This window comes from Protopterus annectens, chromosome 17.part0 (assembly GCF_019279795.1).
Source record: "Protopterus annectens isolate FY-2018-M chromosome 17.part0, PAN1.0, whole genome shotgun sequence".
Taxonomy (NCBI): Eukaryota; Metazoa; Chordata; order Ceratodontiformes; family Protopteridae; genus Protopterus; species Protopterus annectens.
This window is the reverse complement of record NC_056751.1, coordinates 234,399,142-234,418,353: the sequence shown is the minus strand read 5'-3', so window position 1 is coordinate 234,418,353 and position 19,212 is coordinate 234,399,142. Positions and strand designations below refer to the sequence as shown.

The 19,212-nt window shown below is 41.2% G+C and overlaps 1 protein-coding gene across 1 annotated transcript in view; it reads left to right on the top strand.

Moving 5' to 3' along the window:
- HSD17B4 (hydroxysteroid 17-beta dehydrogenase 4) overlaps positions 1-19,212 on the top strand; it is a 1,616,359-nt gene that overhangs the window by 1,544,626 nt on the left and 52,521 nt on the right. The window contains exon 23 of the mRNA XM_044059338.1: positions 2,383-2,510. Coding sequence (XP_043915273.1) covers positions 2,383-2,510 — 128 coding nt within the window. The remainder of the gene's footprint in view (positions 1-2,382; positions 2,511-19,212) is intronic.

Below are 19,212 nucleotides of genomic sequence, written 5' to 3'. Positions count from 1 at the left end.
TCACCGTTGCTATTCTGCCTTGCCCTTAACCCATTAAGCTGTCTACATAACAGCTTAGGCCATGGCTATACTTTGGCTCCTAGAAAACAACAGTGTAAAGACTTCTCATCTTCTCTTTGCCAATGATTTAAAGCTGTATAGCTCATCAGATGAGGAACTGAAAGTACAACTGCAAATTGTCAAAACTTTTTTAGATTATATAAAAATGTCTTTTGGTCTTTATAAATGTGCAAAAGCAATCTTTAAAGCAGGAAAACTGCAGCACCAGGAAAACATCAATTTGGGACAAGAATGTGATATAAAAGAACTTGAGCAAGAGGGACTATATAAATATTTGGGAACTGATGAAGGATTAGAAATAAAACATGAACAAATGCAAGTAAAACTTAGTAAGGAATACTTCAGAAGACTTAAATTAATCCCGAAAACACCGTTGACATCTAGGAACAAAATCCAAGCTATAAACCAATTTGCTCTTCCTGTCCTAACTTACAGTTTTGGAGTGATTGACTGGCCCCAAAACGTGTTGGATAGATTAGATCGGAAAACTAGACGGATGCTTCATGCTCACCAGATGATTTATAAACATCATTACATACCAAGATTATACATTAACCGTTCTGAAGGAGGGTGGGCCTCCTTGAAATTGATTGCATGTCTAGATCTGCAGTTGTGGCACTCCACACATCTGCTGACCTCAGAAGATCCAAACATAGTGAAAGTTTTGAAACATGAGAAGAATAAGTCTAAAATGACTTCTCGGCTTAATCTAGCAGAAGCATATTGACATTAAGCAGGAATGTTAATCCAACCAAAAGTGGATAAAAATCATGCAGCAAATGAATGTGCCAAAAAACAGAAGAAAGAATAGAAGGTGAAGGGCCAGTTGAGAAGGCAAGAAATGTGGAAAATGCATAAATATAATTGGAAGTATAGAAAACTTCTGGAAGAACCTCATGTTGATCAGGAACAAATGCAGGAAAGTTAAAGAGAGGTGAATTCAAACCAACAGATGAAAGGTTAATATTGGCAGCCCAAGATATAGTGGGCTACGTACACCCTGGTTTACAAAGTCCATTGAACATGTGGGAGAAACAGACAAATGTAGGCTTTATAAAACTGAATTGGAAACTGTTGCACACCTCATTGCTGGTTGTGACATACTAATGGCAGAAGGGACTGTATACTGAAAGGCATAATAAAGTGGCAAGACTGTTGCACTGGGGATTGTGCAAACATTATGGTATTGAAATGGCTGAAAAACACTGGAAACATGAGCCCCAAAGCATCATAGAAAATGATTAAGTTTATATCACATGGGATCACCCATTACCTACAGTTCAAAAGATAGATGCTAGAAAACTGGATATAGTGGTCCATAAAAAGAAGACGAAAGTAGCATTGATCATTGAAATCACCACACCCAGTGACTACAGTGTCTTGCATACAGAGAAGCACAAAGTCATAAAGTTTCAGGATCTACACCCAGACATGAGAGCAGTGTGGAAGAAAGATACCTAGACAGTTCCAATACTATCAGGAGCAATGGGTCTTATAAAAAAGTCTCTACAGTCATACTTAGATGCGTTACAAATGCATGTAACCCCATATGAATTGCAGAAGGAGACATCACCGAGCACATTGGGGGGGGGGGGTGCTGTGATGAGCACTTTTGGTTGACATCAAAGATTGAAACAATACTATTTTCATGAACTTTAATTGTACTTTGACTTAAGAATGGGTCCAGTCTCATCATGGTATTAGAAACCTAAAAGATTTGGAGAAATTAAAAAAAAAAAAAAAGATCCAATAGGCAAAAAATATTGCAACAATGAAAAGAGGGACATCTACTGTTATGGCAAGATCTTACGCAACTGTACTTTCTTGCATACAATCCTGTGCTTTTGTCTGTCAACCCAAACAATGGTCGACCAAACACATAACAGAAATATGTATATGTGTGCATATATAATATATATGTGTGTGTGTGTGTGTGTGTGTGTGTGTGTGTATATATATATATATATTTGCAGGAAGTCAGCAAGAGGAGGGCACTATTTTAATAGTTGGGAATAGCCAAGAAAACTTATTCAGATTCTTTGTTAACAAGCCATTTTTTGGAAATGTCCACTAAGAGTTCAAAATGGTTAGCTCTAGAGTTGCATAGCTGTGATACTAAAGGTTTAAATATGAAGTTGTCAGATTGCAGCTTAAAGGGATTTGTTTTTGGCAAACAGTAACTTCCTTTCTACCCCAACTTTCTAATAAAATGAAAAGCTATCTAAGCTTCCCAGTGATCTCTTTTTAATTTATATTTAATTGATGTACTGTACTACATAGAAAATACTTTTTTGTCATTGTCTTTTCTAAAACCTGTAATAGCTATTGACCTGAAGAATGGAGCGGGTGAAGTTTACAAAGGTGCTGCCAGGAGCAAAGTGGACACAACCTTCTGCCTTTCTGATGAAAACTTTATGGAAGTTGTCCTTGGCAGAATAAATCCACAAAAGGTAACTATCTTCATTTCATGTCTGTATCTCATTATTATGTCAGTGTGTCTCTGCAGTAGTAAACACAGAAGCACTGTGGTTGACATGATGGCTCAGTGACTAAAGTTTGTTCCTCACATTGCCATGGAGCTGGGTTCATTCCAAACCTCTTTCCAGTCTCTGTGTTTGTTTACACGTTTTTCCCTTGTCTTAGTGAGTTTTCTTTGGATCTTGATTTCCTACTAGCTTTCAAAAACATGTTGTTTGATTTCCCATTCTAATTTGCCCATATACTCGAATGTTTAATTTACCTTTGTCACCTGGATCTTGGCTGAGAAGGGTCTGAAAAGGCCCAGTTCATGTACCTGTACCTGTTTAACAGCTGCATCCAGATTGCATTTTTTCTCTCTTTTTTTGTAGACTTCACATGTGCCCCAGACTGATTTCATGAATTCCCTTCTAGAACGTCTTTCTGTAATGCGTAATGACCATTGCTTCCCATGTCTTTGAACCTGAAGCATTCACATACTGATATTTTCCCACAATACTTTGTATGTACAATGCTAAAAATGACCATACTTTTTATACTGGGTATGCTCTGAGTAAAAAGAAAGTTTACTGCAGATTATTTCACTGGGGGAAGTACTAATAGTAGTGTTAATGTTATTTTGTTGGAATCACGTTTATTCTTTATAAGTAAGAAGTAATTAGGAAGTTGTTACTGTTGCATAGCCATGTATATTAGTATGTGTCTGAAAAAATAAACTCTTGCATGCTTTTGTAACAGAAATATATGGTAGTTTAATCTCTGATGTAGGTCTTGCTGTATTCTAAATACTCTTTAGTATGATGCTCAGCTATTACGTACATCTTGCTTATTGCTTAGAATATGCTATTAGGTGAAGTAATGCTGTTGCTAAGAGGTGTAGTATTGTCAGTTAATAGTAAATATTGTGTTAGACAATGTATTTTTGTTTGTGTATTATTTGTACTTGTATTGTTCACTTTAAATATGTTTATAGATAGTAGGCATGAAATCCAGTAGACTCATTAAGGAGCCTAGCCCAAAAAAGTCATGCAGTAGACAAATTAAAGCCAAGGGAATCAAACCTTGTACCACAGGAAGTAGCCCATAGCCTTAAATTGTCAGAATAATGGTGTGGCTGTGCTGAATTACATCAGCCTAGATGAAAGCAGTTGTCAGTATACTGTCCAGTGAATGTTGCTCTTATTGAGTCTTTTAAACCAAATTCCTGTTAAATGTTGCATTAGTTTCTTAGTGTTAAAATATAGTAGTATTCTGAATGTCTTTTGAGTCAATGTCGTCATCACTGTGAATTCTTAGAAATTTATTTAAGTAGCAACCTAGATTTCTACATACCGTAACATGGTTTATCAACCATGACTGTTTATACTTGTATGCTTCCAAATTTGGTCTTGTTAATGAGAAAATTATATTTACCACTGAAGATCCTCCATGATAGTTCCTAGGTTATTTCCTCCTAACCAGTCAGAATTTGGTTATTAGTTTTTTCAGTAAAATCCCACGTTTGCGGATACCTATGCACCTGTATAAGTATACTTTGTGATGTAAGATGCTGGTCGTATATATGCACTTCTCCCCAGAGTCACCAGATCTTTAATACCATAAACATAGCTTGGTTCTCAGTTTTTGCTATTGTAAGTAAAAGTCATGTATTCTCATGCCTAAACACTGTAACAGCAGTCTGTCAAACTGCAGGTCAGAGAAGGGGAATATAAGAGTTCCTATGAGATGTCTGCCTTATCCAGAAGCTCTGTGAGGTCAGACAAAAGATAAGGATTAAATAGCAGAAAATGAAATTCTACTCCATGAAATGGCGTGAAAGCAGGAACAGAAACTAGCCGTATAACAATACAAAGAAAAATTGAAAATCTAGAAAAGAAAACCGAGACAATGTTCTGCATATGCTTTCAAGAATGGCTGATGTGTCTTTCTTGAAGTAAAGTCTTACAGTCTTAATTATCATACTAGAGAAATAGGAGTATGCAGCAGATAATATAACCTCACTAAAATTCACTAAAAGCAGCTGACATCCTGCTTTGCAGTAACTAATGCCACAGAGGAGGAAATAGCAGCCCTGAAGAGCAAGCTAGATTATCAGAAGGCATGAATGAGGAAGGAGAATATGTGCTTTATTTGAATAACAGAAAAGATCACTGAGGAAAACATGGAATACTGTGTAAGATCATATAATCTGAACCCTCCCCAGGAAAACAAAGCTGTAATTATGGACAGGATTCACCGAATAGGAAGGAATTAACATGTAGGTGTCAGTCAGCATAAGTACTTCACAAAATGCACAGTTACAAAGCAAAAGAATGGCTGTTAAAAGTTATGTGATAGTGCCACACTCGAGGCCAGGATGCAGATAAAAATAAAAGCAGACTGCTTAGCGACTCTCATATGGAAATGTTTGCCATACAACAACTATAGAGATTAACTCAATAATCTAGGTTAGAAACCTGATTATAATAGTAGCAAAAAGGGACTTCAAATAGTTCATCTTTAAAAATCCATATCAAGCTTAAGGGTTCATTGAAGAGACAAAGGGGTAATCTGTGGTAACTTCTGACCTAGAAGGCAAGACAGAAGTAGCATAGTCATGGAGACAGAATATGTGCCCAAGCAAAGAAAGCTTTTTGGTTCCAGTTATTCTCTGGCCATATAAGCCGGATGTGAAAAAAGATACAACAAATGCAAGTGAAAGCACAAGACACTGTGAGCTATAGAGAGACATTAGACAGAAAGACCAGATGTTGTTCGTGTTTCACTGTTGCAGTCATTACATTTGGGTAATCTGCTGGCAGGTTGCCCTCATTCGGCCTGAATAACAAAGTCTTGGGTCCTGCGTCAGTTGCTGTCTCCTCTTCCATAACGTCAGGTTGTCAGGGGTATAAAACATGCAGCGGACGCCATTTTATTCAGCCTTTCTTGCAGCGCGGTAACAGAAGTAGTTCGCAAGTGCCGGTCGGCCGACTCCTGAAATTTTCGCATTCGAGTTTCAGAACCAAAGTCTTCAACTAAAGCTAAGTACCCCATTGGGGAAACTTTTTCTTGCTCCTTACCGATGTCAGTAAAAGTTAATAATTGCATTACTTGTGGGAAGCAAATACCTCATAAGGATTTTCATTTGTACTCTATTCCTTGCCTAGGCCCAGATCATAACTTGCCTTGCTGTCTGTTTTGTGCTAGATTTAACCAACGCACTATTAAGCGTCTGTATATTTTTGCTTCAAAGTATTTTGGATCCAGATTTAATTACCCTGAAATATCGTTGGTTAGCAATCCAACTACCGGCGGTCACAAATAATGCAAAGAAAAAGAGACAGACCATCGAGGTCCAAAACCGACGATGAAGCTTCTCCTAAGCTAGTCGCCAGTTCGCCGGTACTCAGTGAGGTGCTTTTGCAGCCCCTGATACCCGCTACTTTTGAGTCGCAGGCCTCTACCGAGACCCAAGCGGAGTACGGTATGCCACAAGATTCTAAGAGTATTGAACCCGCAGATGTCTCTCCCTTGGATGGGTCTGGAGCTGCTGAGCAGGCACCGGCTTCTGAGGGTATTTTCAGGCCTCAACATTTTTACATAAAACCGACGCCAACTTCAAAAACAAGATCAAAAACAGTTTCTAAGTCTAAAAAACCGACGCATGAGCTACATGCTCAGGCCCCTGTGCCTAAAAAAACAGATGATTAAAATGGCTGAGGGCTTAATTACCTTGATCAGAGGTCCCCCCCCCCGCTAAGAGGCCTAGGCAAGACACTGATTATGAATCTTCAGATCAGGTTTACATTTCTTCTGATCAGGAATTTTCTATTCCTCCATATGAGGATTCAGATGCATAAGAATCCATCCCATCTGCATCTCCTCCTGAGGATTATTCTTTTGGTGAAACACTGCATACTTTAAGGGAACATTTTCATTGGGAGAGTCAGGATTTCTCTGAATCAAAAAAGAGGCTTAGGGATTTCCTTCTCCTTCCTCAGCATAGGCCTTTGGCTATACCTCCTGTATTAGACATTGTTGATGATGTGTTTTCAGAATCAAGCATGGCTCCTGATTCCCTACCTCCGGCTCCTAGTAAGCCAGACAGATATTACAGGGTTCCTGACTCCCACAAGTTTCTATTCAAAAATCTTGCTGCTGATCCTGAGACTATTTCACATGGTCCCAAAGGTGTAAAGGCCTCTACAGGCAAAAATCCTACCCCCTCTGATAGAGATTCCAGGGCGCTGGATAGATGGGGAAAGAAGGTTTATACGTCTGCAGCCTTGGCAATTAGGGCCTTAAACTGCCAGTTTCATATGCTTAAATATCAACAGCATGTTATGGGCTTATTGAAACAGAAAATGATGTTGATTTCTGATTGTGTGGAAAATAAAGAATTACAAGAATTATTGCATGCAGCAGAACAGGTTGGAAAGCATACTTTACAATGTGGTTTTGATTCCTTGGAGGCCTCTTGCAGGGCTGCATTTACTGGATCTGTAATTAGAAGGCATGCCTGGCTCAAGGAGCAAAATCTGCCTGATCATGTTAACGCTAACTTGTTGGATGCCCCTTTACAGCATGATACTCTGTTTGGTAATAAGGCAGAAGAGGTTTTAAAGAAAATGGAAGACAAAGCTAAATCTATGCAAACTGTTAAAAGATTTCTTACAAGTGCAGCCACCCAGGTTCAGTAGGCACTGGCCTACTAAAAATTGGTCCTTTCCTGTGTCCAACAGAGCCTCTCAAGGTTCATACAGGTCAAAGCAATGGGGTGCCTCCACCTCCAAATCTGGAGGAAACAAAGCACAACCCTACAGTAAGCAGTCTCAATGACTTCCCTCTACCTCCACCAAGCACTTATCTCTTGGCACCCCCCTTGGGGGGGAAGTTAGCACTTCATGCTCAAAATTGGAATTTAATTACCCAGGACAAGTGGGTATTAAATATAGTATCCCAGTGGTCCAGATTTCATTTCCATACTTTGCTAATTCCTAACGGTTGGCCAGTTCTGCCACAAAATCAATGGGCAGAGGCTCAGAAACAAGTTACGTCCCTCGTGGATATGGGGGCTATTCAACCAGTACCAGAACAGGACAAAGGACAAGGTTTTTATTCAAGGCTGTTCCTAGTACCCAGCAAAGACTATGCATGGCGTCCAATACTGGACTTATCGATTTTGAACACTTACCTGGACATTCCAAAATTCAAAATGCTGACTTTACAACAGCTACTGCCTATGCTAGGCAGGAATGCTTGGTTAGTGACTCTAGACTTAAAAGAGGCATACCTGCATATCCCAATAAGGGAATCGTGCAGAAGATACCTCCGCTTCAAGGCAGGTTTTTTGCATTACCAATTCTCTGCACTGCCCTTTGACTTATCTACTGCGCCCAGGGTCTTTACAAAGTGCCTGGCACCAGTAATTGCATTTTATCCTTACCTGGATGACTGTCTCATTCAAGCAGAGAACAAGGACACTCTTCTTCAACATCTGACATTTGTAAAAAGGCTTCTAACATGGCTAGCGTACACAATAAATGAAAAGAAATCACAACTGGTACCCTCTCAAATAATTACATTCCTGGGTGCAAGCTTTAATACAACTGCCCAGATGGCTTACCTTACGCCAGACAAACAAAGGCGTATTAGTAACTGTATTTAGAGCACAACCTAGAGCTGTTTACTGAATTTCCTGTTTGCACTTATTTTTAAAATCGTTTTTTTCTCAAAACTTGCATTTTATCTGTCTTTGGCCTAGCACTCTTGTGTGGGGTCATTTACTGCACTGTTATAACTTGTTGATACTTGTGAACCTCTATCTCTGAAAAAACAAAAAAAAAACAAAACAAATCTTGCTTTTTTCCCCACTTTTCTGAGATTTAAAAAAGTTCAGTTACAGGCTTACTGTTCTTGAACTGTTTGTAAGTTTCTTGGAGGCCATTTTTTGCTTGGGCTAAAGGGAAGTCTCTCTGTTGTTCAGTGGCAGTGAAAAACATTGAGCAGCCTGCCTGCCCTTGTGGGAGTGGTTACTGACTTGAAACTGTAGTTTTATTGGCCATTTTGGGTCAATTCCAAACTCCTTCATCTTCCTCTCTTAAAACCTTCTTTTGCACGTTTTTGTGCATAGCGCAACAGCGGGCAGTGCCGCCTAATTGGGTTTAAACTATTCCTGGCTCCTCAAAGTCTGCTCTTCACTTTTTCCCTTAGAACTGCTCTATCTCTCAATTTAAACACCATATTCTCATTCTAAGGCCCTTCACTGGTCCAATTAAGTAATCCTACAAGTTAGCACTATTAAACCATAAGCACTACTTACTCTTATACTCTCTATGATTACCCTGTCCTCTATTGGTCCGTCTTAAATTCAGTTTCCCTATATTACTCTAGCATGTCCAAAGGTTAGTCAATGGTTTCCTCTCCAGTCCAGCTGGTGAATCTGGGAATTTTGAGGCAATGTTACAACTGTCTCATGTACACGGACAACCCTCTCCTCCTCCAAACAGGTTCAAATATATGTGAGAGATGCAACTATTTAGTCAAACTGGAGGCTGAGCTCTCTCATCTCAAAACTGGTGTAACCAGTCAGGAGGAAAAGGTAACCTCACACAACACAATTCCAGTATCACATAGTCCCACCACATCAGCGAACCAAACACATAAATACACAAAAACATACTCGGAGGTTCTAAATAAAAATCTGCCTAAGCAACAGAGACCTCCAAAGCAGACATCCAAGCAAACGCTACCTCAAAACAAAACACGCACAACACATAGCCCACAAAGTCAGTGTGCCAAGCAGCCACAGCCCTTAAGGCTGAATAACACACCTGATACTCTTGTAATAGGTGACTCTATTGTCAGACACACAGACGTCCCGCTCACCAGGCTGAATAAAGAGAATGTCACGGTGAGCTGCCTGTCGGGTGCTAGGATCCGCCACATAACGCAAGCACTCAGGTCACTCCAAAGCAAATACAAATATGACTCGGTCATTGTACATGCTGGTGTGAATGACCTGAGACGTACCTCCCTGGACTACATGAAAAGAGACATAGAGGAGCTCTCTGATCATGTAGCCCAGGCTGGTATGACCCTGACCTTGAGCAGCATCTTACCCTCACCTAGAATGATGCCACAGTACAAAGACAAAATGATCGATTTTAACAATTGGCTAAAATTTTGGTGTCATTCAAAGGGGATCCAGTGTCTGTCAGCCTGGGATGACATGCTCGACAATCCACGTTGCTTCGCTAGGGACGGCTTGCACCTGTCACCACTGGGCTTTCGGATATTGGCAAAGGCTCTTGCCACCCCCATAGTGCCTTTTTTAGGAAAGGCTCAAAAGTCAAACCCACCCCCATAGACAGCACAAGGAACAAGAAACTAAGGGTAATGCTGCTTAATGCCAGAAGTCTTAACCTCAAGATGCACGCACTTGAAGCTCTCCTCAGTATGGACAACATCGATATCTGTGCAGTGACAGAAGCCTGGTTCAAGGCTCCAGAGAGCACCCCAGCACTACCAGGCTATACCTCATATCATGCTTTTCGGCCCCAAAACCCGGACCGAACCACAAAAGGAGGGGGAGTTTCCATATTTATCAAGGATATCCACACCTCCAGGTTAGTGGCATTGCACGGAGTATCGGAGACCATCCATGTGCAACTAACAGTGGGCAAGACTGCTTTTCAGTTTATAGCATCCTACAGACCACCCTCTCAAAGTCAGGAATCCCACTCGGCTTTCCTGAAAACATTGGAGAACATGAAGATCTCTCCGAACACCATTATATTGGGCGACTTCAACTACCCAAACATTGACTGGGAGCACTACTCAAGCCCCAGCACCTTAGCCCAAAGGTTCCTGGAAATTATAAATTCAAATGCTATGGAACAACTAGTCACCACTCCCACAAGAGGGGACAACATACTAGACCTAATCATTACCAACACGGGGACTCTATGCTCCACACCAGAAGTATATCCCTCATTGGTAAGATCAGACCACAAATTAATTTCACTGGATGTCCACATCCCGACCCCACCCCCAGCCCAGAAAACCACAGTGAAAAACTTCTCAAAAGCGAACTTCTCACTTCTCAAAACCGAAGTGGAATCCTTCAAGGCCCCAGGGCCAGTGGAAACTATGGCCCAAACTGCAGAATCCTATATAAATGTATTCTACGGACATCTCCAGGAATGCATGGATCATGCTATCCCAAACAAAACCAAGACCCAATTATCCAAAGGCAGGCATCCAGTCTGGTGGACCCCTGCCATAAATAAACTGTACAACAAAAGGAGGAAGCTACTACATGAAAGAGCAAAATTCCTAATAGGGAAGGCATCTCTGATCAGTACTAGCAAAATATTACGATCCCTCATAAAATCCTCCAAGGCCAGCTTTGAGAGAACAATTGCACAGGACACCAAAGACAATCATAAGGCTTTTTTCAGTTATGTTAGGAACCTGGGATGCAACTCCTAGACTTGTTCTGAGTTGATTCTAAACGACAAAAAATATACTGAACCCACAGACATCGCCAATATCCTGGCAGACAGGTTCAGTGCAAACTTCTCCACCCCCTCCCCCCCAAAAGAGCAAGTATCTATCCTGGCAGAGGGCTGCCTCCCAAACATCTCTGATGCTCAGGTGAAGGCTGCCCTCTCCAAAGCAAAAAACACTGCTTCCATGGGACCAGCAGGTTGCGTCCTACATGAACTCCAAGAGGAACTAATCCCTCAAATAAAACAGCTATACAATCTCAGCCTCACTACAGGATATGTGCCCACAGAATGGCGTACACCAACAGTGGTCCCACTCCACAAAGGTGGAGCCTCTACAGACCCTGGAAACTATCGCCCCATAAGCCTGACTAGCTTAGTCTGCAAGGCTATGGAGAGGATCATCATGGAGCTCATAAACAAAGACATTGGGGACCTACAGACACTAGATCCTACCCAGTTCGGCTTTGTCAAGGGCAGATCCTGCCTTTTGAACCTGGTTGACTTCTTCAAAACAGTCACCAAAGCCATAGATGAAGGGAAGGTAGTCCACACAGCCTATCTGGACCTTGCAAAGGCATTTGACACAATACCCCACTCGGGCATCATAGATAAGCTATCCAGCTTAAATATAAACCCCTATGTCACAAGATGGGTCGCAAACTGGCTCAAAGACAGAACCCACAGAGTGAGAAGTTGCTGGAGCCATGTTAGACTCGAAACCGGTCACAAGTGGCATCCCACAGGGTTCTGTCCTGGGACCACTCTTGTTCTGTATATACTTTTCTGAGGTACAGGCAAACGTGGGAGGACTATGGCTCACCAAGTTCGCAGACGACTGCAAACTGGGCGCCATAATCGACTCTCCAGCTGACACAAACATCCTTCGAAAAGGTCTCACAGAGACAGATAACTGGTGCCAGCACCATGGTTTAAAGCTAAATGCCAAAAAATGTATAGTCATACCCTTTGGCAAAAACAATGTGCCCACAAATTACCACATAGGCAGAAACCCATTAAGTACAGAGAAAGTTATTAGGGACCCAAGTTGATAGCAATCTCTCCTTTGAAAACCACATTGCCAAAGTGGTTAGAAAGACCTTCTACATAGCCCACCTCATCACGAAGGGTTTCACATATAGATCAAGAGAGGTAATCATGCCCCTTTATTCATCCCTCATCAGGCCCATCATAGAATACAATGCCCCTTTTGGGATGTACCTTACCCGACACCTGCAGCAATTAGAAAGACCCCAAAAGTATCTCACCAAGAGGATCAAGGGTCTCAAACAGATGCCATATGCTGCTCGGTTAAAAAAGCTCCAGCTCTACTCAGTTGCATACCGCCTACTTCGAGGCGATCTATGCCTGACATACAAAGCTATGTCAAATCCAGAATTAATGGACATGCTCCACCTCAGTAAATCTAAATCCCTTAGAGCCACATGCTCGAGGGACTTGAACCTCAGCACAGAAATAAATAGAACTTGCTGGAGGGACAGGTTCATAACCCAGAGGCTCCCTTCACTCTCGAATAGAATTCCAGTTCATGTGAGGCAGAGCACCTCACTGAATCTCTTCAAGAAGAATCTCGATAGGTGGATGGGGGATCGTAGGTTTGTCCCAGCGATTACTCCCGTGTCACTATTAGACAGAGGCACAGTAAACTAAACCTTAAAAGGGCACAGTATACTCAAATCAAGGGGTGGCGTAAGCCATACAGAATCGGGCTAGGCTTCATACTTCAAAGGCTTCATACTTCAAACAGATGGCAACAAAAACCCAGTTATCTGCAAGACAAATTCTGCAGGCTTTGGGGTTCATGGCATCCTGCATTCTACTAATTCCATATGCAAGACTGCATATGAGGAAACTTCAGTGGTACCTAAAAAGTGTATGGAGTCAACATTGTCACAGTCTGGAAACAATGATTCCTCTCATTCCCTGCCTACAACAGGAGTTTCTTTGGTGGGCAGAGACATGTCACCAAAACAAGGGACTGTCATTCACTCTACCCCCTGCCACCCAAACCCTAACTACAGATGCATCATACTATGCTTGGGGGGCCCACCTGGCGGGAAGATGCATTCAGGGCATATGGAGCCCAAAACAAATGCATCTGCATATCAACCAGAAAGAGATGCTAGCAGTTCAGAATGCTCTGACAGCCTTCAAGGACTTACTTCATCCAGGACAGCTACTGATAAAGACGGACAACACCACGGTTATGTGGTACATAAACAAGCAGGGGGTTACACATTCCTTTCCCCTTTGCAGACTAGCCATGGCATTGTGGAACACATCTTTGACTTACCAAGTACATCTTCAAGCTCAGTTCCTGCCAGGAAAACAAAATATTCTGGCAGATGACCTAAGCAGAAATCTTATGGACCCGCACGAGTGGAAATTGGATCCACAAATCTTCAGCATGGTAACACAGAAAAGGGGGAGCCCAGACATAGATGTATTTGCCTCTCCCCAAAATTATCAACTGGACAAATTCTGCACAAGGACTTATCACAGACAAGCATGGAAAGTGGATGCCCTATCCTTCAGTTGGAAAAACCTTTCAGTCTATGCCTTTCCCTCTCTGTCTCTTCTCTCCAAGGTCTTACCAAAGGTCAGACAGGAAAAACCAAAAATGATCCTAATTGCTCCAGACTGGCCTCGCCAGCACTGGTACACAATCCTAAGGAATATGTCTCAACTCCCTCCTTGATACTTGCCTCAAATACTTCGTCTACTGTCTCAGCAGAACAATCAAATTCTGCACACCCAGCTCCAAACTCTGAACCTTGCAACATGGCTGATCATTTAATTATTCAAACAACACCTCTCAGTAAATCTGTGATGGATGTCATTTTGGAAGCTAGAAGGCCTAGTACTAGAAAATCTTATGCTGATAAATGGAAGAGATTCTGTGCTTGGAACCAAGCACAAGGAACAGACACAGCAAAACCAAATATTCCTCAGATTTTACAATACTTGACTGAGATGCTTTACAAGTGCCTATCTTTTTCTTCAATAAAAATTCATGCCTCTGCCATCTCGGCTCATTACAACACGGAGCCTCACATCTTTTCTCATCCTCTGCTAAAACAGTATCTTAGAGGGGCCAAAAATTTAAGGCCTCCCAGAAGATCACCAACTCCTGCATGGGACCTCAATTTTGTGCTGGAAAAACTCACCCTGCCTCCTTTTGAACCAGCAGCTACTGCGGATATAAAATTTTTATCTTGAAAATCAGCTTTCCTTTTGGCAATCACTTCAGCAAGAAGGGTTTCAGAACTACAGGCTCTCATGGCTGTGGAGCCTTTTATTACATTTTACCCGGACAGGGTGTCCCTCAGGACCAATCCTTCCTTTATGCCTAAGGTGGTATCCAGTGTGGCTCTTAACCAAACTATTCACCTGCCAACATTTTACCCAAATCCGCAGAATAAGGGGGAGCGGATTCTGCATTCATTGGACATACACAGACAACTAAGATTCTACTTAAACAGGACCAAGTCTCTAAGAAAGTCTGAGCAACTACTGGTGGCATTTGCTTCAGGATCAGAGGGGAAGGCTATATCAAAGCAGACTATTTCTAACTGGCTAAGCCGCTCCATTTGTTTCTGCTACTTGCACCATGGAAAACCTGTGCCCAAGGGAATCAGGTCACATTCCACCAGGGCTGACTCTACCTCAGCAGCCTTTCTCAGAGGAGTTCCAACCAAAGACATTCTAGAAGCTGCTACTTTGAGCTCTGTGCATACCTTCACAAAGCATTATAATTTGCCTCTCTTCTTCAAATCCAGGGCAGGCTTTGCCACTGTAGTTCTGCAGGGCGTTATAGCCACCCCTAATGCTATTTAGTTCCATCCTCCCATCCAAAGCTTTGGGATTCTACCCAAATGTAATGACTGCAACAGTGAAACACGAAGAACATAGTACAGTTGTGTACACTTACCATAAATGTAGATGTTCAAGTGTATTCACTGTTGCAGTCCTGGTTACCCACCCGCCATCCCCCTTTTTATACCTTTTCTTTCCTTCACTATACACTAAAGCCTTTGTGGTGTATTTGCTTTTAGATGAAGGTAAAGTTTATGTTGCTAAAAGTGCATTTATATATATTGCTGTTTAGTTATATTTATATTTATTTTTGCTCCCCATTTGGGGGGCACCTGACATCTGGGGCAAGAAAAACTGAATAAAATGACATTGGCTGCATGTTTTATACCCCTGACGACCTGACGTCATGGAAGAGGAGACAGCAACAGACGCAGGACCCAAGACTTTGCTATTCAGGCTGACTGAGGGCAACTTGCCAGCAGATTACCCAAATGTAATGACTGCAACAGTGAGTACACTCTAACATCTACATTTATGGTATAAGTGTACACAACTGTACTATGTGGAAATAGGGTAGCAGAAGGAGAACAAAAGATGACATAGGCTAACTTCATTGCAAGGAACAAGGGGAATGATTGAATGTGGAGGAAGAAACTGATGCGATTGAGCTGCATGTATTGGGGGTGGTGTAAATAAAGCTAGGGTTACCACCTGTCCATCTATAGGTAGTTGTATCATGTAAAAAAAAGCTAAAAATGACAAATCTCCTGAGATTTTAGGACAAAACTATTGCCTAAGTTTTTTTTAATAGTTGCATAAAACAGTTATTTTTTTCTGAAACACCTAAATGTTATATGAAATAGCATAAGCAGCTCAAATGCTACAAGAACAATCTCTTATTTGGGCAAAAAAAGTCCTTTGCACTGGCCATGGGTATGGTTTGTCCTGCAAAATCTCACGTTTCTACAAAAAATGTCTCACTTTGGTCATTTGAAAAGGTGGTAACCCTAAACAAAGCAGGAGAATATAGTAAATTGAAGGGGAGGGGTGGCTTCAGCAAAATAGGTGACAGATCCAGAGAAGGGTCTTCTCCATGGAAGGTAAGATGGAACAGCTGTCTGGGCAGGCCAGAAAAAGTGTCCTGGCTAAGGGATGAAAAGTAAAAAAAAGTATAATTTAACATGAAATACCAGGCACACCAGTCTATAGAAAGAAATCAGGCGAAGCAGTCCAGGGCCATAAAGGACTTAAACTGGGACAGACTAGCATGCAAGCCTCAAGCGTTCCTTTTCATCTCTGCCCATGGTTAAGACTTGTGTAAAAGAACGCTCTCAACAGTTAGTTTGTTTTAATTAAGGGAGGTAAATGAAAGAAACCAGATGGCTGGTGAAGGGCAAAAGCAAGAAAGGGGATTTATGCAAAAAGTACAGCATATTTCTAATGACTAAAATAATGAAAATAAACATTTGCACACCTGCCCTGTGGAAATATAAGAAGGGAATGATAGGAAATGTAAAGGAAATTCTGTGAAAGACACAACAAAGCACAAAGAAAAGAATGCAAACTATGCACTTATTTAGGCAGTTTTTCTTGTATAATGAGCTCACATAGCATAAAAGCAGTTAAAAGTCAACTATAAACAGATGAATTCATAGGCATGCATTTCTGCTTGGAAAATGTGTGTCTAGATACAAGGATATTGAAAGGAAAACCTGAAATGGTGATGGATAGAAGATTATAGTTGTGCTGACGAAGTATGAGATGTAGAATATCAGTGAGCCAGCTGGCTATCCAGTGGGTGACACAGGGCTTTTTACCTAATTTAGTGAGCTTGTCTATAATGTTCAAGTGAGGTACTGTGTCAAATGCCTTGGCCATATCAAGGCAGGTAGTATGCATCATTTTGCCCTCGTCCATTGCTTTGGTGGCCTTCTCAAAGAAGTCCATCAGGTTGAATAAGGCATGGCCTGCCCTTGATGAAACCAAACTGAGATTGCTCCAGTGTCTGAAGGTTTGCTATGTCCTCATTTATCAAATCCATGTTTATTTTTTCCATGACTTTACATATGAGGCTAGTAAGACTTATGGGTCAATAGTTTCCTGGGTGTATGTATGGTCCCCCCTTGTACTGAGGGATAACAGCATCAGCCCTCCATTCATTCAGCCTGAAGCCTGTTTGAAGGCTACAGTTAAATAGTGATACTAGTTGGCCCGATAGGTCATAACTCATGCTATAAAATAGGCACCTGGGATAATTATCAGGTCCCACTGATGCAGTATTTTTGGACTTCTTGACGTTATACCCCCATCCTATTCTGTGCACAGTTCCTTTCTCCAAGCTACTTTATGCCACAGCCACCCATTTATCCCCTGCTCTGTCCATATTTTTCTCATTATGGTTGGTCCCTTTGCAGTCAAAATCTTTCCCAGCTGTTATCATGCCCCCTGTATTGTCAATCACCTCTTTCTTCCCCTAAGCTACCTCTCAGCTCCTGTCATTCTTTCCCAAACCATGCTAATCTTTGCCATGCACAGCCCCTTATGCTTTCTTTTTTGCACTATTCTGAAATGGGATATATATTTTCTATATTTTTACTGCATTCTCTTATCGTGTTTTCTCCTCATCTTTCCTGTACTGCATGTAAACTTCTATTATCATGTATGTCCTTTTCCTTTCCTAACTCCTTTTTTACTTTTATTTGGTCCTTCTGGACCTCTATTTTGTCTTCCACAGATGTATAGTTTTCCGGTATCCTTTACTTCCTCAAACCTTCCTCGTTTATATCACTTTTACATCATCAACATTTCTTTCTTTTCACAGTGTGCATATTTTTTATCACAAGTACAAGGATTATATAGCATAATTGTAGATATGCACTGTTAAGTAATCCATTAACTTTACATTTAACTTCCTTTCATATTAAAGCAATACCCTTATATGCAAGGACAAATATCCTCCTTGGTAAACACATAAACAAACAGTACTACTGTCTGCCTTGTGTTGTCACTTCCCAACTGTATACTGCCCTTCCCCCAGGACTTTCCTGTCCAAGCTGGTCTCTCTAATAGGATGCAGGAAATCAGGATAGTGGAGTCTACCTCCACAAAAAATGCCAGTTACTAGTGAGAGATCCTCAGGACTCATTGCTGGGCTCATTTCAGTTTAGAATCTACTTCTCTGAAGTCAAGGCTAGTGTCAAAGGCCTCCGGCTGACCAAGTTCATAGACAATTTTAGACTAGTTGCAGTCAGTGAATTCCCTCAAGACACAGATATTCTTCAAGAGGACCTGGCACTGACTGATAATTGGTGCCTGAGTCACGGTCTAAAATTCAATGCCAAAAAGTGCAAACATAGTTTCTGTTAGAAAGATAGCAACCATCACAAATTACCACATTGATAAATTACCATTGAGAGTAGACCCAGGTGTCAGGGATTTGGGAATGCATGTAGACAGCGACTTGCCCTTTGACCATCATGTATTTACTATAGTAAGGAAGTCTTTTTATGTTGCATAGCTTGTAATCTGCCCATTCTATCTCCAATTCCAAGCACTATACCCGTAGTTATTGGTCCAATAGCTTCTCTTTGTCCACTGCCTCTCCTTCTTCTTCCTTCACATATCCCAAAACTTTCACTCTCACCTCTTAATACTAACCCCCCTTTTCCTCCTTTTCTCTTCTCCTACCAAATTCTTTCCAAATATGTTTTATAGCTGTTTAGATGATGCTATTAATTAATGGTAGTCTGTTTAAACGTATATTTGTTGATTACTTATATACCTCTGTTTACTATGTTATTTATGTAATGTTGAAAATTTCCTGGACCTTTTCTCCTCAGGCCTCCACTAAATATGGGTCGCTTTCTGTCCAGTTGGACTATCCTGGTAAACAAATGCAAAAAATAAATAAATAATCAAGTGCATGACATGTAGGTCTAAGGGTGTCATAGTGCCATTGTACCTGACTGTCATTAGACCAACCATAGAATACAGTGCCCCCTTCGGTTTGTAGCTGACCAGGCATATGCAACAACTGGTGTGTCCGGAGAGGTTTCTCACAAAAAGAATACATGGTGTAGGCATCATGCCCTATGCAAACCACTTCAAAGCCTTATCCTTACACTTTATTTCCTACAGATTGCTCAGAGGTGACTTATTTATTTATTTTATTTTACATTTGGTGACCGGGCTAGTTCAGCTGGTTACATGTCCATTTTCAGTAGAGGCCCAGGGAGATAAGCTCCAAGATTAAACTAATGCAATAGGAATACAAGGCTTGTATTGTAATAGGTATACAAAGTGACTTGTATTTGACCTCCAAAGCATCCTCTGATCTAGTGTTAATGGA